This window comes from Bos taurus, chromosome 18 (genome assembly GCF_002263795.3).
Source record: "Bos taurus isolate L1 Dominette 01449 registration number 42190680 breed Hereford chromosome 18, ARS-UCD2.0, whole genome shotgun sequence".
Lineage (NCBI taxonomy): Eukaryota > Metazoa > Chordata > Mammalia > Artiodactyla > Bovidae > Bos > Bos taurus.
The window spans coordinates 35,152,627-35,179,041 of record NC_037345.1 but is presented as its reverse complement, the minus strand read 5'-3'; the positions used below and the strand labels follow the sequence as shown (position 1 = coordinate 35,179,041).

Here is a 26,415-nt window from a genome sequence, read left to right as displayed (position 1 = left end):
CTTATTTAACTTACATGCAGAGTACATCATGAGAAACGCTGGGCTGGAAGAAACACAAGCTGGAATCAAGATTGCCAGGAGAAATATCAATAACCTCAGATATGCAGATAACACCACCCTTATGGCAGAAAGTGAATAAGAACTAAAAAGCCTCTTGATGAAAGTGAAAGTGGAGAGTAAAAAAGTTGGCTTAAAGCTCAACATTGAGAAAACGAAGATCATGGCATCTGGTCCCACCACTTCATGGCAAGTAGATAGGTAAACAGTGGAAACAGTGTCAGACTTTATTTTTCTGGGCTCCAAAATCACTACAGATGGTGACTGCAGCCATGAAATTAAAAGACGCTTACTCCTTGGAAGGAAAGTTATGACCAACGTAGATAGCATATTCAAAAGCAGAGACATTACTTTGCCAACAAAGGTCCGTCTAGTCAAGGCTATGGTTTTTCCAGTGGTCATGTATGGATGTGAAGAAAGCTGAGTGCCGAAGAATTGATGCTTTTCAACTGTGGTGTTGGAGAAGACTCTTGAGAGTCCCTTGGACTGCAAGGAGATCCAACCAGTCCATTCTAAACGAGATCAGCCCTGAGTGTTCTTTGGAAGGAATGATGCTAAAGCTGAAACTCCAGTACTTTGGCCACCTCATACAAAGAGTTGACTCATTGGAAAAGACTCTGATGCTGGGAGGGATTGGGGGCAGGAGGAAAAGGGGACAACAGAGGATGAGATAGCTGGATGGCATCACCGACTCGATGGACCTGAGTATGAGTGAACTCCGGGAGATGGTGATGGACAGGGAAGCCTGGTGTGCTGCGATTCACGGGGCCGCAAAGAGTCGGACACGACTGCGCGACTGAACTGAACTGAAGAGGTTATCATGCAAGTATAAAACACTCAAGGTTTTCATTTGCATCAGGATAGTGAATAAATTTAAAAAATCGAATAATCCAAACAGTGGCCTAACAGTTAACACGGTGCCATGAGATATTACTGGTTTAGGTTTTAGTTTCTATATGGTAAGAACAGTAAAACTCTTTCGTTTATCTGAGAACAGTACTTAAATTTTTCTAAAATCCTTTCTACACCAGAGTAGGATGACACATGACCCACTGGATCTTACGTGGAATCCAATGGCCTCTACTTCAAGCTCACAGTTTCATCTTAAAAATGTTTTATGTTGGTCTGCAGTTTGTTCAATATAGTCATATTAATGTAAAAATGTTTTAAGATACTAGTTCAATTGTGTAACTTTACTCAAAACCTTCTGAGTAAAACCAATGCTGCAGAAAGACAGTCAGGTTTATGACCTGGTTTGGTATGCTCCTGATATGACCTGGGTACTTATACATGCCCCAGTGTGAGAAGCAGCCCTAGAGGATTCCCGAAGACTCAAGTCCAGCTTTGCCCCTCATAAGCTGTGTTGTATCACTTTGGTCAAGACACCTGGTTATCACCTACAAAGCTCGAATAAATATGCCTTGATGACTTCATATGGTTGCTGTGAAGATCAATTAAGTAAAAAAGTAAAATAAAAGTATAAAGACAACCTGAAAGGTACAATTTATCTAAATGCATTATTATTTTGTAGGGAGCAGTGCATTTTGGACAGAGAACAGACTGGGGCAGTATTTTTAACTATTTTAAATAAGAAACACAAAGGGATAAATTCAGGTGACCTTATCCTAAAATTTCTACCAGTAAACTCTGCCTTTATATTAACTGTAGCTTAGTTATGTACACAATTACAGCTATCACCAAATCAATATAACAGTCTAATTACCTAAAGAAAGTACAAATATTCTGGGGGAAAAAACCCCCCAAACTGAAGTGGACTGACCTTAGTTCGAACCATACTATGTTACTTCTCTATTTGGGGACTTTTAACATTACCAATGAAGGCTACTAATTAAAAATACACTTTTCTCTCATTATAGTTGCCATTTATTTATAGATGAGCTATAGTCAGGAAAAACTTTTGTAGTGTAGCTTCAGTAAGAGAAAGAAGAGACAGAAAAAAATAGCATAAGCAATGACTTTTATTAAATAGCAGGCCATTCACAACACACAAAACTCACAAAGTCAGAAAAGGAAGTAACCTGTGATCATTATCTTCATAGAGTTGTCAAAATTTATTTTTCATTTGCCACTAGTTGACTTACCCAGATCACTTTTTCGGGCTATGACAGTGTCACAATGGGGACAGTGAAATTTGGCCACATTTTCTGTGTGCTTCTGTAAAATGTGCATCTTCATGGTACCACTTTGGGTAAACCGTGCATGACAAATATAACATTCATAAGGTTTTTCCCCTTCAAAGAAAAAATACAGAATGAACAAATTAGACGAAATGACTAAATAACTACCATTTAATTGAAGGGTTACCAGGCGGCAGATATGCCAAGCCACAGAGGATCTACAGTTCTTAACTGAGGAAGGATGAGGCTCAGGCCCACTGCCTGGCTCAGGCCTATCTTGAGAGATGAGTAAGAAGTCCCAAACTGTGGCCACCACCTCTGCTCTGCCCAGCTCTGCCACAGAGTCCTTCATGTTAATAAGAGTAGTTTCTACAGCAGTACTTACCTTTGGAGGAGAACAGATGGGATGATAGCAGGAGGACCTGCAAGTTTTTCTTTTTAGAAAAAGACTGTACTTTGAAAAACTGACAAGCTGGGTTAGGTAATCTACCCAGACTTCTAACAGTAAAAAATTTCCATGCTCTGGTGTATATTCAGAGCAATGAATTCTGAAGGTATGCCAGAGAACATGTGTCAATTATATACTACTCTCATGCCCGTTTCCATCTGGGTAACTAATGAGGGTATGTGGTGGTTCCCAGGGTGCCATGGGATCCACTAAAAAGTGGTTCATTAATGAAAGCAAGGGAGAAGTCCTACCTGAATGGGTTCGCATGTGCCTTTTCAGCTTGTATGTGTCCCTGCTGGCATAACTGCACAAGCTGCACTGGAAAGGACGCTCCCCAGTGTGAGAGCGAATGTGACGTTTTAATTTGCTGACCTGAAAAAGCAACAAAACCTCTTAAACCTGTATTAACATAGGTTACGACATGAACACCGTGGGTCAAGCCCAAAAGCTTTGGTTTTGGAAACTGAAATTCGTAACAGAAAAAGTCTAAAGGACAGTATTTCTTCCTCTTTAACTGTTGCCTCTAAAATCCCTATCATAATCTAAGGAAGTGGGTAAAATGGATAGGGCATGAGTCAAGATGAGTTACTATTAACTGTTTAGGCTAGGTGATAGGTCCATGGGGTTGTGATATACTATTCTATCTACTTCTTTTATATGTCTAAAATTCTCCAGAATAGTTTTAAAATAATTCATGCTTATTTATGGATCAAGTTGCTAACAAACGTGAATCCAAGTTTATAAGTGCATTTTAATTCTCCTCAGTCTCTCTTTCTTTCAACAGCACTTCCCAGACAGGCCAGGCACCAGCGGCCTCTCACCTTCCTCCCTATGGACTTATGCTTTTCATCTTCAATTGGGTATCTTTCCAACAAAAGAGTGACTCTAAGGAGGGTTTCAAATACTAACATTTGACTTGAAAATTTTAAAAAGTGTTCCATTTTTTTTTAAGTGTTCCAATTTTTACACTAAAATCCCCCTGTACTTCTACACAGTAAAAATTTCACACACTCTCTAAGGCTAAAGAACGGTTCCAACAATATTATTGAATAATTCTCTTTCTAGGACTATAGTTCAGTTCAGTTCTAGGACTTATCACATATTAAATTCCTGTACACCATAGGATCTATTCTTTTTCAGCCAACTCTTTTTTCTGGCTCCAATATCATACTGTCTTCATTTATCATATAGTTTTACAGTAGCCAACAGCAAAAGCCCTTCATTCCCTTTTCAAAAATTTTTTAGTCATTCATATATACACTTCCAGTTGAAATTCAGAATCAACTTGACATGTGTATTTATTAATGTCCTTTGGAAAATTCTGAGACATTTTCTTCTTATAGGTATTAGGTGCTTTTTGCTGTTCAGTTTACCCCCAGGTCATTTTTACTGCTGTTAGAATTTGAACCTGTTTTCTAGTATAGGTACTGCATAAAATAAGTCATTAATTCCAGTGTATTCACCTTGGATCTGACCACTAGACTGAACTCAAATGCTCTAGGTTTTTCAGCCAACTCTTAGATTTTCTATGTAAGAAAATATGTCTGTAAGAAAAGACAGTTTTGTCTTTTCATTTATAATTCATTACTTATTTTATGCTATTATCTAGGATTTTAAATACAATGTTGAAATTCTAACTGTGATGGGTATCTTGTTTCAAAGTTACTTAGACTGGGTTTACTATAGGCTGCCAGTAGATACTTCTCATAATAAAAACATTTTCTTCTACACTTGACTTGCTAGAACTTTAAACAGTATCAACTATCAAATTTTATAGTTTTTCAATTACGGAAATGATCATGTGATTTTTCTTTAATCTCTCAATGTAGTACACACCAATAATTTCCTAATGTTAAATTACTCTTGCATTTTAGATATATTCTATTTAATAATCACATTTTAGTAATACTCTATTACTAAATTTGGTCTGTTAATTTATTTAAAATTTTGGCTTTTCTGTGAGAAAAACATACAGTTTTCTTTTTAGAAGTATCCTAATCCAACCAGTCCATTCTGAAGGAGATCAGCCCTGGGATTTCTTTGGAAGGAATGATGCTAAAGCTGAAACTCCAATACTTTGGCCACCTCATGCGAAGAGTTGACTCATTGGAAAAGACCCTGATGCTGGGAGGGATTGGGGGCAGGAGGAGAAGGGGACGACAGAGGATGACATGGCTGGAAGGCATCACCGACTCGATGGACGTGAGTCTGAGTGAACTCCAGGGGTTGGTGATGGACAGGCAGGCCTGGCATGCTGCGATTCATGGGGTTGCAAAGAGTCGGACATGACTGAGCGACTGAACTGAACTGAATCCAGTTTTGGTAACAAGGTAACCTCAAATAATTATGGTGAGAAAATCGTCCATTTTTAAAATACTCTTGGTATAGTGACTTGTTTCTTTGCAGTTTGGTAGAATTTGCCTGTAACATTAGTAACATGTGGATTAGTACTCTTTTTTAATGGGTACACCTTTCACACTCATTACAAATCTTTCTTTCTAGTGGTGGGGAGGAGGAGTGGTAGTAATCTAGTAAGATACTCTATCTTGTATTATGAGGATATCAACTACCCTCACACAGGAGTCAGGATCTTCTTAAGAGAAGGAACCAACAAGGAGCTGAACTTCTACACTGAACTTACTTCTACACTGGCGTAATCGCACATGGAACACTTAAATGGCTTCTCATGGGTGTGTTTGTAACGACGATGCCGCACCAATTCTCCACTAGTCACAAAGGCCATATCACAGTCTGGGCACTTGTGAGGACGAGTACCTGGACAAAGGAGGACATAACAGAAAGACAAGGACATGGTTAATTTCAGAGCTCAATGTGTGGCACAACTGCAGCATGAGGCTGGACCCTGGTTATCTCACCGACCATGCCTGAGAATAGCTCCAAAAGCTATGGGTAAGCCCAGGTGACTTTATAACACCAATCTCAAAATATTAAAAACACATGCCAAATGTTTAGTTTTTCTTAATTACCATTTTGAGTCTGCTGTCTTTGAATACAAAATCATTTTTATCCCTATTTTGTGAATATTCTGATCACTATGGATTAAAGGTTAATAGAAATACCTGTTTCAACCCATCTAAAAAAATACAGAACACATCTTTTAAACCTTAATAGAGGTCACAGAATTAATAGTCATTTGACTCAAGATTCTTCTACACATCAAAACTTACTGTATTGAAATTATATATACAGAACCAGTGAGCTGTCCATATTGACCAACTTTTTCTTAAAAAAAAAAAAAAGAAATATAATAACATGTTTTCTATTTTAATTTGGTTTCATAAGGTAGAGATTTACCAAAGGCTTTAAAAGTATATTGCCTTTTATGTTATGTGATTTAAATAGACTGTTTTCAAATATCCATATCTAATATTCTGTGATCTGAATGTTAACTCATGGAATATTTAAATATTTTTTGAACTAATACTATATTTTCTATGGACTTCCCTCGTGGCTCAGACGGTAAAGCATCTGCCTACAATGTGGGAGACCTGGGTTCAATCCCTGGGTTGGGAAGATCTCCTGGAGAAGGAAATGGCAACCCACTCCAGTATTCTTGCCTGGAAAATCCCATAGACAGAAGAGCCTGGTAGGCTATAGTCCACGGGTTCGCAAAGAGTCGGACACGACTGAGCGACTTCACTTTCACTTATATCTTCTATATTTCTTGGTTTTTTTCTTGTTTTATTTTTCCTTTCACTGAGACAATCTTATTGTTTTTAATATGTCTTCCCATAGTAGCCTCATAATGTAACATGACTTTAGAAGATCTTCTCTAGCCACTTTATATTCTGAACACTGCACTTGAAATATTATGACCAAGTAATATTCACAACAAAGAGATAAAGCTGACAGCAGAACACAGTACTGTTTTCATAGGTTATTATCATCACCATCTGTAATCGTGGGTAAGAAGTGAACAGCAAGGTCATCTCAAACACCAAAATCAAAGGCAGGCTACCTTTGAGAATGGAATCAGGAAGACTCACAATGTTATAAATGGGACCAGCCATTTGTAGAAATGATTTTCCCAGAGATTGAGAATACTGGAGAGGGCAATGTGTTTGGATATGACAGCAATTATTAGAAAATTTCAAAGAATGTTTTTATTCAGTTTGCTTCTTTAGTTACACTGAGGATTAAGAGTGAAGGATAGAGTTCTTATGTATGAAAAATGTACAGTCTGGAGATACAGATAGGTAAGTAAAACAACAATTAACAAGAGAAGGAAAGCAACATCAATTCCTATTAGGACACGGTAAGCTGAAAACAAAGAATTTCCAATGTTTACCTAGCATTACCAAAGGGGGAGAAAGAGGCCTGCCTCCGATAGACCTAAGCATGGCAATTAGGAAACAAGCAGACACCGCTGTGGGACATGAATTTTCATCAGGTTGTACCACATGACCGACTATGTCCCTCTGCTCAAGGTCCACGCTCACCAGGACACCGTTCAATTGCTACAGCATCTGGACATAGGCAAGGGTGCCCCCTAGGATGCAATACTATTGCATCTACAAAATAAAAAGGTGCATTCTTCACCATAAACTGATGTTCTGTTATGCTCCTGACTCTTGAGGGTTTGGTTAGTATGAATTAGTCCTGCCAAATCACTCGTAAATAGCCAAATTTCTTATTTTCAAAGCTGAGGACTTGACCATGACACAGTGCCCACATCAAGGCACTCCCATTTTGGCAGTCCTATAATGTGTTCAGCTGCTTTTATCCAGTCTTCTGCCTTTTCCCTAGGATTTTCAAACTACCAAATAAAACATATTATCATCGTCAAGAGTCTGGGTAGAAACTAGGGAGTTGGTGAGAAGTGACTAAGTCACATTAACAAATACACTACTGCACAGCATACTGCTTATAGGCCAACCCTTACTTGATCATGTTCATCAGACAACCAACACATCAGAGAAAACAAGAGTCGTCATATAAAATGAGGTGGAGAATCTGGATAGAAGAAAGCTATTCTGCATGAAGAATCAGGTGAGAGAAGTTTCTATTTGCACTTGGAGCCAATTATCAACACCATAAGTGTGTAAGAACCCAGAAGAGAGTCTCAGGAGAGCTTCAGCCCACAGTTCTCCCCTTTAGTGACTCCAGAACCTGACCACGGTCTACACGAAGCTAATATTAGAATATTAAGTATGTGTGGACCATGAATGAACAAATGTTTGAAATGCTGGGACAGTGTCTTAAATTTTTCATTCTGGGTTTATGAACTATGGCTTATTCTTTGAGGTAAAACAACCAGAAACCATGGTTTTTACAGAGGACACATTTCTATTCCTAATGTTCTTCCTCATAGTGCCTGGCAATTGTTGCCTGGGATTTTGGGGGGTTAGTTTTTGTCAGTGTTGTTAAAACTTTAGCAACACAATGGTGATGTCCCTCAGGAAATATTATAGATTGGAAATATCATAGGTTGGTTAACTACCACAGAAAATCTTTATCTGAATCACCATCCTTACATAATTTGGATTATTTCCCATAAATTTTCTTTATATTTGCCCATAAGTCCACTTGCTTACAATAAATCAAGATTACAAAAAGGGTATCAAAGAAAGAACAAAGAAGTCTTACCACTTTTACTCCCACTGGAATCAGCTTAGAAGATATTTAAAACTCAAGTTTAAGCCTTTGCTAAGCTGTAGTCCCCAACATGTTTATCCAGCACCTACCTGTGTGTGTGTTAAGATGATTCCTCAGAAGGGTGACTGTTCTGAATGCCCTGCCACAGAGATGGCACTTATGTGGTCTCTCATCAGTGTGACTTTTCATATGCCGATCCAAATTTGAACGCCGTGGACATGTGTAACTGCAAAGCTCACACTGGAATGTCTTCTTTACACCTATATGCAAAATAAAACACTTACTTGTTGCAGGGTTTCAAAATTTTTAAGATTAATCCTAAGCTTAAACTTCTACAGATATATTTTGTTAGCTTTTTATAACTAAACCCAATTAAGTCATATTTAGTCATAATTATCTCATGCTACCAATAGACTTCTTTCTTTTCAGGACTTAAAGTACTCAATCTGAAAACACTTCTTTTAGACTGGCTAAAAAAATTGACACCATATCACAATCTTTAAAAAATAAATCCATTTAATATAAAATAATCTACATATGTACTGTTATGTGCTTTATCCCAAAATGGTTTTGAGAATATAATGGATAAACTTATTTTACCTTTCTTTTTAATTTTTGTTGGCTTTGGAGGCTTCATGTTACCAACCACTTTCTCTGCATTAACCTCTGACAGCAGACCCTCCTGCTGCTCTTCCTCAAAATCATACACAGACACATCCACATCTTTGCCCTCCTCTGTGTAACGCAGTTTGCTCTTTTTGGTTTTCTTTGTTTTTTTGGCTGGTGGCTGATAGTCTGGGTCTTTTTGCCAACTAGGATCTTCCTGAGGCGGAAGTTCCCCTTGCTCTAGGGTCTCCACCTCTCCATTGGCCCCCACTTTTACCACTTGAAACCCTTCAGGCAAAGGTAAGGTGTGACATATCACAGGTTCACTTTCTGCAAGGCCCTCTTTAGACACTTCATTCTCATAAGCCCCCTGAAGTTCTTCTACTGAAGTGGTAGCAACAGGTACAGTCACAGGAACAGGTACTTGTACAAGCTGAAGCTCTCCTATGTTGATAGGCTGTTCCTCCATATTTACAACCTGCAAGGTTATAATCTGGGTATCGTCCACGGCAGCCTCTGCTTCTGGAGCGACTGCACCCTCCATGACTTCAGTCTTCATCTGAAGAAGGGTAGGATCCAGCTGTTCCATCATCACCATCTGTACACTGCTATTGACATCCTGGACCACCTCACCACCATCAGTCTGGTTCTGGGGAAGGTGGCAAGCGTCCTCTTCCTGGCCCCCTTCCCGGCGTCTCTGGTAAGTCTTTCTCTCCTTTCCTTTAATGAAAGTTTCAGACTCTTCCACAATGGCTTCAACCGCCTCACCTTCCATTTCCCCTTCCTTTATTAAGGGAGAACACAGATTGTTATTTAAAATAAAATTTATCTAAACAAAAACATACATTTTAAAACAAAAAAGGACCACCAATGTTTGTTAATATTACAAAAAGACAACAGATATTATGCACCTCTTGGTAGAAGAAGGGAATACTATCTACAAAGTAGTCTTTTAAGACAAAACAAAAAAATCTTAAATCAAGCCTCTAGATCCAACTACCAATTAACAGGAAATTGGTGACAGAGGATATTAATTTACACTTCAGGGATGAAATTCATGAAACCCAAACTAAAGGAAACTGTAGGCATAACTACTCATTGTCTTCTGTAAAGAAATCAACAGGAAGAAAAAAAAGATGTGAAGGATACAGGGAGAACCTACAGATCAGTGGTTCTTATGCCAGGAGACATTTGGCAAGGCCTGGACATGTTTCTGACTGTGTGGATAACAACAAACTGTGGAAAATTCTTAAAGAGACGGGAGACCAGACCACCTGACCAGCCTCCTGAGAAATCTGTATGCAGGTCAAGAAGCAGTTAGAACTGGACATAGAACAACGGACTGATTCCAAATTACAAAAGGAGTACGTCAAGGCTGTATACTGTCACCCTGCTCATTTAACTTATATGCAGAGTATATCATGCGAAATGCCAGGCTGGATGAAGCACAAGCTGGAATCAAGACTGCTGGGAGAAATATCAAATAACCTCAGATATGCAAATACCACCACCTTTATGGCAGAAAGTGAAGAGGAATTGAAGAGCCTCTTGATGAAAGTCAAAGAGGAGAGTGAAAAAGCTGGCTTAAAACTCAACATTCAAAAAATGAAGATCATGGCATCCGGTTCCATCACTTCATGGCAAATAGATGGGGAAACAGTGGAAACAGTGACAGATTTTCTTATCTTGGGCTCCAAAATTACTGCAGATGGTGACTGTAGTCATGAAATTAAAAGACACTTGCTCCTTGGAAGAAAAGTTTTGACCAACCTAGACAGCATATTAAAAAGCAGAGATATTACTTTGCCAACAAAGGTCCGTCTAGTCAAGGCTATGGTTTTTCCAATAGTCATGTATGGATGTGAGAGTTGGACTATAAAGAAATCTGAGCACCAAAGAACTGATGCTTTTTAACTGTGGAGTTGGAGAAGACTCTTGAGAGTCCTTTGGACTGCAAGGAGATTCAACCAGTCAATCCTAAAGGAAATCAGTCCTGAATATTCATTGGAAGGACTGATGCTGAAGCTCCAATACTTTGGCCACCTGATGTGAAAAACTGACTCACTAGAAAAGACCCTGATGCTGGGCAAGATTGAAGGCAGGAGGAGAAGGGGACGAGATGAGGGTGAGATGGTTGGATGGCATCACCAACTAGATAGACATGAGTTTGAGCAAGCTCTGGGAGTTGGTGATGGACAGGGAAGCCTGGCATCCTGCAGTCCATGGGTTCGCAAAGAGTCGGACATGACTGAGCGACCCAACTTGACTTGGACATGTTTCCGGTTGTCACTACTTGTGCAGGTAAGCTACCAGTATCTAGTGCTATCTAGTGGATAGAGGCCAGAGAGGTTACTAAGCATCCTCCTCTGCACAGGTGAGTCTTTCACAACAAAGAATTATTGGTCCCCAAATGTCAGTAAGTGCAGAGGTTGAGAAACCCCGATACAGACAAAAGAAGCTTAAGAGATACAGCAACCACAATCTATGGATCTTGTTTGTATTGTTTCAAACCAACAAATGTTATTTAAAAATGCCATGAGACAACGGGATTCAACTCTGTCTGGATATTTGATATTAAAGTTATTACAAAACTGGTTTACATCTTACACATTTCTTACATCTGGCAGACGATCTGTTTTTAGCTAAATTCTCCCTTAGAAAACAAGTCATCGGAATGCCTTTTCACCATGCTCTTCTTTTTCTCTGAGCCAGAGTCAGAACTTGAATCCGGAGTCCAATGGCCCTGCTTGTAGCTACCACACACCTCCACTTCCTGTCTCATATCATCATCTCATACCTGAAATACATTCATGTATTTCTCTTCTCTGTAAGACCATAAGTTTGTTGAGGACAGAGACCATGTATATAACAAGTAGTTTTTACCCTTTAGCACTGTGCCTAGGTTATTAAGAACACAATAAATGCTAACTGAATACATAATAGAAAATAGAAAAATCAGTTTCTCTCTGATTTATAGTTTCTGGCTCTTACATCTTCTGAGTGCTGAGAATACCTAGGTATCTAAGAGTAAAATGAGTCTGTGCAATGTCCAATTCCTATCAATAAACTGACTTAACAAAACCAATAAGTATATAAAAGGTTAATTCAAAATTAAAATTTAAAGTGTTTTGTATTCTTGCTCTCATCTTAAACAAAGCTTCTGCCATGCCTATCAGAGACCCGTCTCTTCAATTCAGGTACCTTAACACTATCCGTAATAGCAGTCAGAGAAGGCTCCTTAAGTCAGGACCACCTGCAAGGTAGTACAAAGACCAAGATTATGCAGACTTGATCCTGCGTTTTAGGAGTTACTGTCTAACAAAACAGAGAATAGGTACAATGGCTCAAGGTCAAAGAAGGTAGGTTTGGCCAGGTGTGAGATCAAGATGGGCAGGACTTTTAAAGGCAACATGGTGCATGTGTGCACACACATGCTTAAAAAGCCTACAACAGAGGAAAGAACAGAAAGAGGAGAAAGATGTGTTGGTTCTGGCCATAGACTGGATGGTCCTGAATGACAAAATATTAAGACTATACTCATTTGGTTGTCAATGGAAATCACATATGCTTTCTAAGCACTGAAAATTGAGATTTACTTGATTCATAAAGAACAGTGCTTGATTTCTTCAACAAAGTGTATCTGTGTATTTGCAAAGAGGAGAGATGTACTGATCCCAGATAATCTATTCAGATTCATGACTGGTTGGTCTTTAAGCCATTATTTTTCCTTGAATGTATCTGCTGATAAAACAACCACACTATTATGCACTTAAATTTTTCTCAAAATAATCTGTTTCCCCAGTGGGTTTGTTAAAACTCTTTGAGGGAAAAAGCCAGGGTTGAAGCAACCCTACGTATTTGGACTGATTCAGCAAACCTCACTATCTGCATAGAACAAAACCAAGCCTAATGGAAAACCTTGTGGGTTACTGGGTTTCCCTGATTTGTTCTGCCATTACCTACTTTCCTTAGCCCCTTGTATTCAACAACCAAGAGTATACTACAATGCTCGATGCAAAGACCTCTTACTATCTGTTCCATTAACAGGACAAATATAACAAAATGCTACCACAGAACATGAGGGTCAAGGGACATTTGTGAAGTGCTTTATAATTTGCCTATAAATGAAAAATGTCTGAGCATGAATGTGCTAGCATTTTTATAAGATTTTATTTATATTTCTGATAGTGAAAAACTACTTTAGGCATGATCCTAGCTATAATTTCTTTTATATAATCACTACTGTTCAGACATATCATTCTTGGGATAAGAATGTTCTATACTAGAACCATCCAATAGAAACGTGAGCTACATACATATAATTCAAATTTTTCCAGTAGCCATATTTCAAAGTAAAAAGAAACAGACAAAATCAATTTTAGTAATCTAACCCAATATATCCAAAATAGTATCATTTCAAGATGAAATCAATAAAAAAAAGTTGAGATACTGTACCTTCTTTTTTTTTAAATAAGCCTTTGAAATCTGGTATAAATTTTATAGTAAATCTCAATTTGAACCAGTCACATGGTAAATTCTCAACGGCCACAAGTGGCTAGGTGCTACTGAAGACCAGGAACACTGGCTTAACCTCAGAACTTCTAAAAACAGAATTTCAGGCTCTATCCTTGACTCACAGAATTACAACTTGCAATTTAACAGATCCCCGAATGGTGTCATATATTAAAGTCTGAGATGCACTACTTTATACTATTACTTTCCTCATTTCCCACCCCCCCACAAAAAAACTTCCTAGGCCATGATGGTCTGAAATCAATACCCCAACAGATGATGATAACTTCAATGCTGGAGTTAGGAACAGAGAAAAGAATGCCCCACCCATGATGGAAACATTCTTGGAAAAGTATCAAAAAACAAAAAATTTCACACGCTGTAAATGCTAATGCTGGCCCTGCCACAGAATCACTACATAACCCAGGCTATTCAGATATCCTCAACAATAAAACTGGTGGAGGAAAAGCATTTAATCTCTGAGCTCAGTGAGATTTTGTAGCACACAACAATCTGAAGAACAATGAAAAACCCATCTTGTCTCTGCCATGAATTTGAAAACTTAAAATACTAGCAATCGCTTGTAAATAACCAAGTCCAACCCAAAAGAGGTTGTGGAATTATAAACCAGGCAGAAAGAGAATTGGTGCAAAGGAATCAAATTGAAACCAATTATGCTGCCTGGGAGTTGAGCTGACAAGAGTACCCTCTCATCATGAATAAACACATGGCATAAGGTCCATGAACATCACCATCTATTCAGGGTCTTATAGCAGTAAGTTCTATTTTTACAGAGAAAAATCAGACACAAAGTAGCAAGCCACCAGCCTCTCCCATTCACAGCTTGGAAGTCCCAGGGCATGCCTTCCAGGAGTGGATCCTCTACTTCCTCTGGGGGTGGGGGGTGGGGGTGGAAGGGAAGGAGTCTACCAGTCAGTAACTCGCCTAACAGGCTGGCGGGGGTCTCTCTCCCCACTCCCTGGAGACTGTGCTATCCTAGCTGTTTCACCCCATTAGTGGTTTGGATCCATCCTTTCCCTCCTCCACCGGCTCAGCTGTGCCTCCCGCTTTCCACTCAGTTTCTGTTGAGTCTGTCATATTCTTGGCCTCTCTGCTTACTTGAGTCAGGTGTGCTTTCTAGGTTCTGTCAAATCTTCTAGTGGACCAATGTCATTAAGAACAGGTTTACATTAACCTCTGGACAAAACTCTTTTAGATTATCAAAGTATATTAGCTTATTTATAGAAGTCTGAAAAATGAAGCACAAATAGGACTTAAAAAAAATTGTTCACAATTTCTACACCTAATCACCTAGTACTTTGATGCTATTTTCCTCTTAGAGATGTATTTTTAAATATAGATGAAACTATATATATAAAATTTACATACATTTCTATATGGCTTTGTGGTGTTTTAAATACTTTACTAAATACCTTACTAAAAAGGACTCCACTCCCAACTCAACCCTCTCCAGTCTTGCTTGATACACAAGCACCATTCACCAGGAACCACACCAGCCAACCTGAAGGTCTTCCCCTCATCCTCAAACTCAATTTTTCTTTGGCATCTAACAGCATGAAGCTGATTCCTCCTTCATCAGCCTCTCTTCTCTCTTGGTTCCTGTTTTCCTAGGTCTCTCCCTTGTTTCTGAGAGCTCTTCCCCCAGCTGCTCTGAGCAACATCAAGACTCTGTTCCTTTCTCTGTAGTCATTCAGCTCATGAACCTTTTTATTTTTTACTTCAGTTGTCTCAACCCAGAGGTCTTCTAAGTCCACATGTGCAATTCCTCTGTTTCAATGCCTAAAGGATCTCTCTCTTCTGTGAGTGTCTGGCTATCACCTTCAACTCAGTGGCACTGGATAAGGAATAAAGAAACCTGGGGAATTCCCTGGCAGTCCAGGGGCTAGGACTCAGTGCTCTCACTGCTATGGCCCAGTGGAATTGGGATCCTGCAAGCCGTGTGGCACAGCTAAAATAAAAGAAAGAAACCCAGACTCTAAACCCTCATCATCCCTAACCAACCAAATGAGCTTGGCAAAATGGATTAGTCCTCTGGGTTGCAGTAGCACACAAAAAATGGAATTCTGAAGAACAGATCCTTCCCTGTACCCTCTACCATCTTGGTGAAAAACTGAAGCTTGGGAGTATTAATTAAGAAAAAAAAAATCATTCGATCAGATCAACTTATGGGTAGAAGATGGGGCAAGATGGGGTTCCCTTAGACTGAGGCAGGGTGAAACTGGCATATGAGGGTGAGGAACCTGCAAGAGAGGAAAACTGGTATTTGAGTACCTCTTGCTCACCACTATTCTCTCACCGTGGAAAAAAAAACACACGCTGACTGGTTGAGTGGGAGGGTACACAGGCCCAGACTCTCCACAAAGTATCCAGAAGTCTGCCTATGCTCCTACACCACCAACCTGACCTGCATCCTAAGGGAACCTGCTGGGTCAGCTCTTCCCCTCTTGCCTGTCAGTGCTGTATCAGCTCTCTATTGCTCAAATCTTTTTCTCTTAAAATTCCCCTTAACCCCACTTGACAACTTAACATCTGCTGTCTCTGTATTCCTCCTTGATCAACCCCACAGTAGCTGTCTCTATTCCTTAACATCTCTTCCACACCTCAGTTCACCAGTTTGGTTTCTGTTCCCCAATACTCAATTGAACTGCTCTGAAGCCAGTAATGGCCCTTAACTGGTAAACCCAAAGGAGACTTTTCTGTCCTTATCTGACTTGACCTCTTTGTGGAATTCAGCATTCTATTCTAGGCTTTAACCCATTAAATTATGGGTTAAAATTATAAAATTATGCCAGACCACCAGAAAGCTGGGTATACTTGGGTCACTTGGTCTTATTCCTTACAGAACTGCTCTCACCAAGTTTTATTTTGACATTATGCCCTTGACTTACACTAAAGTATACATGGAAGAAATTTCGAGTTACCTGCTTGGAAAAGCTTTGTTTCAACTAAGGAATTTTTTTCTTACATTCTGAGACCTATGTAACAGGATCATGTTACCATTATTTTAGCTGGCCACAACTTTATGAATCTTTTCCCTCTCAAACTATGTAATAACTTTTTATTCTAATTTGTATTTTCTGGGGTTTTGAATTTATATCATTTACTATTTATATTTTCTATACATTTCTTCAATTTCTTTGTGGAACAAGATGAGTTATAAATAAACAAAATTATATATACCTATTATTTAATAAATAGGAAATTCAGAAAAACATATAGAAATATAAACTTACAACATTCTTAACACAACCTCAATTCAAAATTTGCAGACCTTTTTGAAGATCACAAAACTCTTCTAGGAGGCATAAAAGACGTCACTCAATAGGCACACCGCTATCCTATATCCATGATCAGAAAGGCCAAACATCAAGATGTTAATTATTCCTAGTTCATATAATTTTCAAAATCTGGCTGAAAAATAAACAAGATATTGAGGATAGTGATAAAATTTTTGAAAAATCAAGGCCACCCTTTATTTCCAAATATTAACACAGTAAATAATATAGTATTAACACAATAAGTAATATAGTGTAGTACTGTCACTATCACAGCCAGCCAATATAAACAGAATAGAGAATCCAGAAACAACTCGTAGCATATATAAAGCTGTCAGTTTAAAATTACTTGGGGAGGACTTCCCTGGTGGTCCAGAGGTTAAGAATCAGAACTCCCAAGGCAGGGGCCCAGGTTCCATCCCTGGTCAGGAAACTGTGTGGCACTAGATTCCATGTGCCACACTGAAGAGTTTCACCACAAAAAAGATCCTGAGTACCACAACTAGGACCTAGCAGAGCCAAATAAATACTTAAAAATTAAATCAGGAAGGAAAGAGGATTATTTTGATAAAAGGTGCCAGAAAAACTATAAATGAGTAGAGTATTTAAGTTACAATAAGTTACACCTTTGATCCACCTGGAATATATTCTGTTCTAAGAGATAAGGAGACATTAACAGAAACAAAAAAGAAATGGGAATTCCCTGGTGGTCCAGTGGTTAGGACTCCATGCTCTCACTGCCAAGGCCTCAGGTTTGATCCCTGGCTGGGGATCTGGGATCCCACAAGCCAAATCTGAAAACCAAAGTTGAAAAAGATACAGGTAAATGGTCTTCTGATCTCAGAATGAGGAAGGCTTTATGTTTAAGATTCCTAAATAATAGGAGAGCATAGAGGAAACTGTTGAAATTTTGACCACCTTGAAGCTTAAAAAACACCCCCAAAACTGTAAAAACAAAAATATGTTGAATAAAATGACCAAAAAGAACATATCTACAGCATATATGACAAAAGATTAATAATAATACCCTTATTATATTAGTAGTTATAAATTTTGTAAGAAAAAGGCAAATACCAAAAAAGAAGGCTGGGAAAAGGACACAAGTAGATCACTCAAAGAAATACAAATGGTAGATGAATAAAAAAAACAAAAAAACAACTAAGTCTAAACATTAAGAAGAATACAAATTAAAACAATGTGACAGCACTGTACCTCTATTAAACCTTAAGACTATTTTATTTTTAATTTATTTTTTTTTTCTTAAGACTATTTTAAAGGATAACTCTCAACCCAGTGAAAACAGCAAGGTAACTCAGATACAGCGAACAATCTAGTGGTTGCCAGAGAGGAGGTGAGCTGGGGGTGGATGACACAGGTGAACAAGACTAAGAGGTACAAACCACCAGTTATAAAATAAATGTTACAAAGAACAAAAAATATTAACTTTGTATGGTGTGCAATCTAAAAAAATATCGAATCACTATGCTGCACACCTGAAACTAATATAATATTCTAAGTAAACTAGAAAAAAAAAAAATCAGCAAGGTAACTGGTGATATGAGTCAAGAATTTTTAATATTCAAATTGTGATCCAATAATTTAGCTTCAGATTTTATGCTCAGAAATAATCAGAGATTATAAGGACATTGTTAATCAGAGTGAATAATTATAAACAACCTAAAATTACAACAGGGGAAAGTTTAATTTGGTAAATGATGACACATCCATAAAACAGTATCACACAGATATTAAAAATCATGTTTTAATATAATCCTCATATGAGGAAAATGCTTGTTCCATACTAAAAAAGGGGGGGGCGGGGAGAGAAATAGAATGGAATAGTCATTAAGAGCTAGGCTTTCCTGCCAGAGACCTGAATCCCATTTCTGGTTCTTCCACCTACTAGGAGTGTGACCTGGAGTCAAACATGCTACCCTTCTGTGCCTTATTTTCCTTCCTACAAAACAAAGATAATAATGGTACCCACTTCACTGGCTGTTGTAAAAATTAAATAAAACAACATGGGCAAAACCTGGCTACTGTGCTCTTCTATATCTTTATAGGTCACCCCAAAAGGCAAACGAACACGTTAGCCGAATACATGACCTTTCAGTTTCTTAGAATTCTAATCACAAACCTTAGATAAATTTTCCCCACAAAAATTACTTCTCTGATAAACTACTAATTACCTTTAGAATCAAGGTAGTTGACAGAAATCTGGTGACTGATCAAATCCAGGAATGAAAGAGAAAGAGTCAAAAGAACAGAACAGCCTCCCAGGCCTCTTACTAGTCTGTCTAGCATATTGCTGCCGGACTAAATCCTCCTGAAATGAGGCACAAAAACGCATGAGGACTGAGGGTTACTCAATCAACCCCTTTGGCTTCGCTCCTAGAGCTCTGTAAGATTTGTTACCATCCTTTCAAACCATCCAACCTCACCTTTGGTGCATCTTACACACAAGTGCCTATTGTCCTGTCTCCTCCAGGTCTGCTGCTGCTGCTGCTAAGTCGCTTCAGTCGTGTCCGACTCTGCGCGACCCCATAGATGGCAGCCCAACAGGCTCCCCCGTCCCTGGGATTCTCCAGGCAAGAATACTTGGATGGGTTGCCATTTCCTTTTCCAAGTCATCCCCTATTCAAAGATTTCTCAACCTTGACTAGTGGAGACTGACTCTGATTTATTTTGCTTTTGTTATCTTGTTTATTTATTTGAATACACTGTTCTGTGTATCTGTCTTTCCCCTAATAGATTATTAGCTTGTCAAGGGCAGGAACTATGCCTTTCACTTCTGAATATTCTATAGCAATGAGCACAAAACAGTGTTAGGTAAGCAACAGACATTTAATACTAGTGTCACTGTCTTATGGAACATGTATATAAATGGTTCCTGCACATGACAAAAGCAGGAAGAGAACATAAAAAACAAAACACTGTTCGTATGCTAAGTGGAAGCTTAACTATATGAATTTATATCCTTCACTGCTATGTTTGTCATTTCGCAAAAATAAAAAAGTAAGCCCTGACAAAACAAGTAAGGTTTAGATTTTAAAAATACTGCCACAAAAATAAAAGCTAATTGTGAATACACTAATTTTTGAAGATGTTAAGGCTTAGTAATTTATCACCTGATAATATGGCTTCATAGCAAATGTGTCAGGTTATTTCTCAAAGGGAAACTAACAAAATAATCTTTCATACTCACACCACTGCATAGTCATTTGGGGAGACTGGTTATTATAAAATATACATGTACTAAGAATAAGGCATGTGCACTGAGAATAAGACAGTACAGAAGGATAATTTCCAGAAGTCCACTTTACAAATAAAATCACCAAAACTTTTGTTTAATACGCTACTGTTTTCTACAAGGGACAACTGACTGCTAAAAACCCCAATTTATTTCTTGGAGCAGATCAGAAGACCGTCTACACTCTTGGCAGGAAACAGCAGCCCCAACTCCCCACTGAGCTTCCACAAGCCACAGCAATTTTGAAACAATCTAACATGGAGGTCACCTAACAACTTGCCTTCAGACTGCTCAATACAAAACATCAGACATCATTAGAAGACAGAGAAGAAAAGAGACACTTCGTAGCTTTCTCTTTTCTAGATCTCTAAATCACAAGAATGTTTTCATACTAGGAGAATGAAAAACCGAATCCAGTATCTGCACTGTGGGGCGTGGGTGTACCTGCTCAGTCAAGTCTGACTCTTTGCCACCCCTTGGACTGTAGCCATTCTGACTGCAGAGGATACTAAGAGCCATTATGACAAAGGGAAAAAATGAATTATAAATAAGTAACCAGTCTCTCCTGAGAGTGAAAGGAAAAGCTGACTTACTGGATTGCATAACACTAGCCAAAAATAATTTACCCCTTTGGAACAAAAGTTGAAAAAATCAAAATAGGAACGTAAAATAACTATTTTACTCTACTGTTCCTAGAAATATATACATCATCATTTTATCTGACAGCTGAAGATAAAGTGAAGTATCGTGGCCCATAAATACTGAGTACCGGGAAAGCTGCAGACTACAGAAAAGAATGGGAAGGAGCTGGGTGGAAGGGATGACTCAATCTGAGAAGCAGAAAAATATCAGTGACCATTTATTTCAGGATGGTCAGAAGCAGCCTTTATCTGAAGTAGCACTCACCTACTCAGTCACATGTATACTTTTCTCTTCCCTGTTATATACCGTTAACTTTAAAAAGAACAGCTGGGGCATTTAGGGGAGGAGACAGAGGAAATTAAAAGGGAAACAAAATTGTATCTCTTAAGTAATGAAGGTCAAGAGCATCCCAGTTTTTAACAATCCTCCCCATTTGTTAATATTAAAAGATATAGTCAAAACAATTACTCTAATAGCTACTTGAAAAAAAATCTAAGGAGAGCTTCAAATGTAGGAAATACATACATAATAAAATATTTGTAACGGCAACAGCAAAACAACTATAGGAGGTGAAAGAGTTCTTTTGCTACAAAGAACAATAAGTGCTAAACCAATAATAATTATTTTACCAAAAGGCACTGATGCTGGGTACACAGAAATGAACTTCCATTTTAATTACCTAAAAATTTTTAGAAAAGTCCTAACTGCATAGCTCTCTTCTCAGAGAGCTCCTCATCTGACAGGGAGACAAAGAGAACAAATAGCTATACAGTGTGTGCTATCAGAGGTTAACACATACTTTCCACCTCGTGGCAAAAAGGATGGCTTAAGCTGGTGAACATGGGCTTTAAAGAGAAATTGCTAAAGCTAGATCTTAAAGGATGAGATGGATCTTGCCAGACAAACTATAGTTGAGAGAAACATTCTAGCAAAGGAAAATAGTAAATGGAGAAAATTTAAGCCCCTCATTAAGAGTAGTCTGTTTATTTCACTCATTGGAAATTTATACACGAAACAGAAGACAAAGCTTTTCTGGCTGTCAGCACCCTAGTGCCACAGTATGCACTGGAGGCAGCCTCCCAAGCATGAGCTATCCCTCTCTGCCTTCTATAGCCTGAATGATACTTTGCTGGCATACAGCAACCTAATGCCTCATTTCTCTGTTCTCTCATTTCTCTAGTCTCCCAAGGGTGACTATGTCAGGAGCCCAAAGTTTCTCCTTGCCCTGCTCCAGGCCCATATTCCTAAAAGCAGCTCAGAATTAAGACTGTTTACAGTGGTCCTGGGATTTCTTTGGAAGGAATGATGCTAAGGCTGAAACTCCAGTACTTTGGCCACCTCATGCGAAGAGTTGACTCACTGGAAAAGACTCTGATGCTGGGAGGGATTGGGGGCAGGAGGAGAAGGGGACGACAGAGGATGAGATGGCTGGATGGCATCGCTGACTCAATGGACGTGAGTCTGAGTGAACTCTGGGAGTTGGTGATGGACAGGGAGGCCTGGTGTGCTGCGATTCATGGGGTCACAAAGAGTCGGACACAACTGAGTGACTGAACTGAACATGGTCTTATAGTGTTTCATCACTGAAAATATAAGAAAGGCTGGGCATGCACATACAGCAATTCTATCACTTTGAACAAATAATTATGTTATAAAAAGGAATAAATTATACACACAGTATAAAATATACAAAACATCTAATAAGTACACCTATGGATGTGGGGGCTGTTCTACCTGAGCAGTGGTTCCCAAAAACTTGGTTGGCATTAAAATCACCTGATGAGATTTAAAATGCACAGATCCCAGAGACTTTCAGTAAGTCTGGAGAGACAGAGACCTTATTTCAAAAGGTCCCCAGGTGATTGACATAGCATATTTGCTTTCACTGACTGAAAGGTCAGTGACTGACCCACAATACAATCGTTATTCACCCTAAATGCAGGCTGACGTAACTCAAAACTATTCAAATACCCATAGTTTTCTACTATTAGAATTTCTGGTTCATTCTTTAGAATAATTTCGTTTGCTGCATGACTCGAGAAGAAAGTTCCAAAATTTCACCTCTATCGTGGGTAGCAACAATATAAAACAATCACTCTAGGTGGTATGGACAAACTCAACGTATGACAAAAGGAAAAAAAGGGCCGGGGAAGGAGAGAAATGGACACACACAGCAGAATGAATTCCTGGTTTTGTAGGGTGTCTCAGTGATCATATGGCCACTGCTTAACCCAAAACTCACTCATGAAGGCTACTCAGTAGAAATTAAGACCATTTTTATCTGGTCAATGGTGTCTCCTATAAGATCAAGATTAAATAAGAAGTCAACAGCTTAAACTCAGCAATGTCTGTACCAAAGGTATAGTAATAGTAATATTAATAAATGGCAATATGCCATTTTTGAACAAAGATCAAGAAAGTTACCTGAAAAAATAAGATATCTTTAGTGACTAAACAGTATAACACAAAATATGAATAATAAAGTGCTATCCAACAGAATAAAAGAAATCTAAAAAACAGAAAAAGGATATATACATATATACCTATAGGAACAGAGAGAGAAGTTTAAACAATAAAAGAAACAAAATGCTACTTTGAACTACTATTAGGTTATAAAAAGAAGTAATCTGCTAACTTGGTTACTCCTGAGAAATATGGAAACAAACAGAGGAAAACAAGAAATAGAAGGAGAAGGATCAAAGGCCTTGTCTACCAGGAAGCCAGAAAGAAAAAGAATGTACTAAAAGATAAAATTTACTTGCAACAGAAAACAAAGTCACTATTACTTTATAGTTTCAAAATATACCTATAACAACAACAAAAAATTAAACAAGTAGAAAGCTGTAAGACACAAATAAAATAGAAATGCTAAAAACAATTAGTGGGTCCTCTATTACTACAGCTCTGTATCATAATCTGTGAATGTATATAGTATCTTGCATACTTTACAATATGTGACAGAGTTTTGTTATACTAGAGTTAAAAAAGCAGTGGGCTGAAATAATTCTGAACTTTCAGTGGTCCAACTGAGCTATACTAAAATAGAGATGCTGAACTTCCCTGGTGGTCCAGGGGTTGGGACTCCAAGCTCCACTATAGAAGGTGCAGGTTTGATTCCTGGTCAGGGAACTAGGGCGGGGCGCTTCCCTGGTGGCTCAGATGGTAAAGAATCTGCCTGCAATGTGGGAGGCCCAGGTTTGATACGTAGATTGGGATGATCCCCTGGAAAAGGGTATGGCAACCCACTCCAGTATTCTTGCCTGGAGAATCCCATGGACAGAGAAGCCTGGTGGGCTATACAGTCCATGGGGTCGCACAGAGTCGGACACGACTGAGCCACTAACACTTTCACTTTCAGAGAACGAGGATCCTGCATGCTGCACAGTGCAGCCAAAAAGCAAAACAGACAGACAAATATTTGTCTCCAAGGACAGTCTGTTCTTATCACAGAGAAATAAACTGAAGGATTCTAAAAAAGTCCTGGATTATAAAGAAAGAGATGAATGAGCTTAAAATCCTAACACCCCTGGTATTAGATACCAAACTTTAATATTAACAACACCAGAGCCTAGTGATACACTGCGCACATTGAACAAACTTGAAGGTTTGGGGAAATATTTTTAAAAATTCTGACAAATATACACTGAAAACTTAAGGTATGCCAGTGCACAGGTGTACAACACTAGAGAGCAGTAAGGTAGTCTCTTAAAATTTATTTTTCTAGTGACATACACTGATGTGTTTCTCTTAAAAGAGATCTAAAAAACCAAATGTACATACATCAAGTACATTAGTTAGAGAACCAAATGCAGCAGGATATTCCATGAAACCCAGAGAATATTCAGAGTCAGTCTGAAGAATAAAAAAAAAGGCAGATGTACTTGTCCTACATTCATGACCTTGGGTAAATCACTTTCCCTCTTAGGGTTGTTATCTGTATTATGAGCGAACTGTATGAAAGTGAAAGTCTCTCAGCCGTGTCCAACTCTTCGCAACCCCATGGACTATACAGTCCATGGAATTCTCCAGACCAGAATACCAGAGTGGGCAGCCTTTCCCTTCTCCAGGGGATCTTTCCAATCCAGGGATCGAACCCAGGTCTCCTACATTGCAGGCGGATTCTTTCCCAGCTGAGCCACAAGGGAAGCCCAAGAATACTGGAGAGTCTTTCCCAGCTGAGCCACAAGCGAAGCCCAAGAATACTGGACTGGGTAGCCTATCCTTTGTTCAGCGAATCTTCCTGACCCAGGAATTGAACCGGGGTCTCCCGTATTGCAGGAAGATTCTTTACCAACTGAGCTAGTCAGGGAAGCCCTAAGAACTGTATAGTGACTTAAAATCTCACCTGGCTTTAAATGCTAGACTTCTAGGTTATCAATTAGATTCATTCTCAAAGCTAAGAAGGGAACAAATATCACCATGTCTCAGCTTAAAAAAAAAAAAAAAAAAAAAAGTCAGAAAATTTTAACAACTACATATAGTGAAGCTATACAACAGTCGGTTCTCTATCTTTGCAGTCCCCTTTTCTATAACCGAGCCATCAGGCTGAAGTCTCTGAAACCTCTTTAGATGGAAATGGCTAATAATTAATAATAAACGTATACCATTCTGAGTGGCTTTACATCTGAAGTCCAGGAAATTTAAAGAGGAATCCCTGTATCAGGCAAAAAAGTGATATATAAGATTCAGTCTACTAGTCTGGCTCTGCCCTCATGTCCATTAGGGTAAAGTTTTAAACTGGAAAGGTTGCTCTAAGTCAGGGCATAATCCCCCTTCTCCCTCTCCACTGCACACAAAGCATCAAGATACCTATCTGCTCTTTTCTTCAAAGGCCCTCACTAAACTAGGACATTTCAGGACTCTATCTCCTTCTTCCTTGTTGGGGAAGCTGGTATATCATTATTACTCTATCAAAGAATGAAACTAAACATTACTCGAATGATACAAAACAAATTTAAGATCCAATTTGAGAGGAAAATTTTAAGAACTGCCACTACAACCTCAATTCACTCTAAAACTTGGACAGATACATGGCTGCCAGCGCCCCACTCCTGCCTGCACTTCTGCAACTGTTACAGCAAGGCTCTGGAGCCTACCTTTACTAGGCAAAAACTACTTTTTATTACTTCATTATATTTATCAGAAAGCTTCAGTGCTACTTTCCTATTCCTTTTTCCCTTTAAAGATTATGAAATACAGATAAAAAAATTCTGATAAGTAAGAATATATAAACTTATACGTTTTACATAAACATGCTGGTTTATATCCATATTCTCCTCCCAATTTATACACATATTTACTCTTACATGAGATCACACTGTGCATTGTTGTTGCACTGTGCACACTATTTGACAATTTGCTTTATGTAGTGTCTCAAATCCCTCTCCATTTCAATATACTTCTATACATAATAAAACAGTTGCATGACATTCTATTACAGTTGTCCCTGGGTATCCACAGGGAATTGGTTCCAGCACACCATCCCCACCCCAGTCTCTGGCCAGATACCCAGGTCTGTGGATGCTCAAGTCCCTTATGTACAATGGCACAAGACAGCGGTCATGCTTTATTGCAGCTAGTTGAATCTGCAGATACAGAGGAGGTGTATCATAATTTAATTAATTTCCCTATTATTGAATGCTGCTACTCCCAAATTTTGGTTAACTCTGAGGGGGAAAAAAAAACCTATTTGCATTATAAAATAACTGTGATAAAACTACAGAAAACCAAACCTAACCACCCTCACACTACCAGTTTATTTTGCAGTTTGTTTTGACCAGTGTTTTGATGCCTATCCATTTCAGTCTTTTACCCTGGGCATTCATTCATCCAAACAATTATTTATTGAGC

General features: G+C 38.6%; 1 protein-coding gene across 8 annotated transcripts in view; it reads right to left on the bottom strand.

Moving 5' to 3' along the window:
* Nucleotides 1–26,415, bottom strand: part of CTCF (CCCTC-binding factor) — a 45,591-nt gene that overhangs the window by 10,816 nt on the left and 8,360 nt on the right. For 7 of the 8 annotated variants that reach the window (XM_005218594.5, XM_005218597.5, XM_005218596.5 and 4 more), the window contains 5 exon segments: nt 8,860–9,649; nt 8,349–8,519; nt 5,285–5,418; nt 2,895–3,015; nt 2,160–2,309 (listed from right to left, as the gene is read on the bottom strand). In XM_005218594.5, coding sequence (XP_005218651.1) covers nt 2,160–2,309; nt 2,895–3,015; nt 5,285–5,418; nt 8,349–8,519; nt 8,860–9,640 — 1,357 coding nt within the window. In that variant the 5' untranslated portion in view covers nt 9,641–9,649. 8 annotated transcript variants of the gene reach the window in all.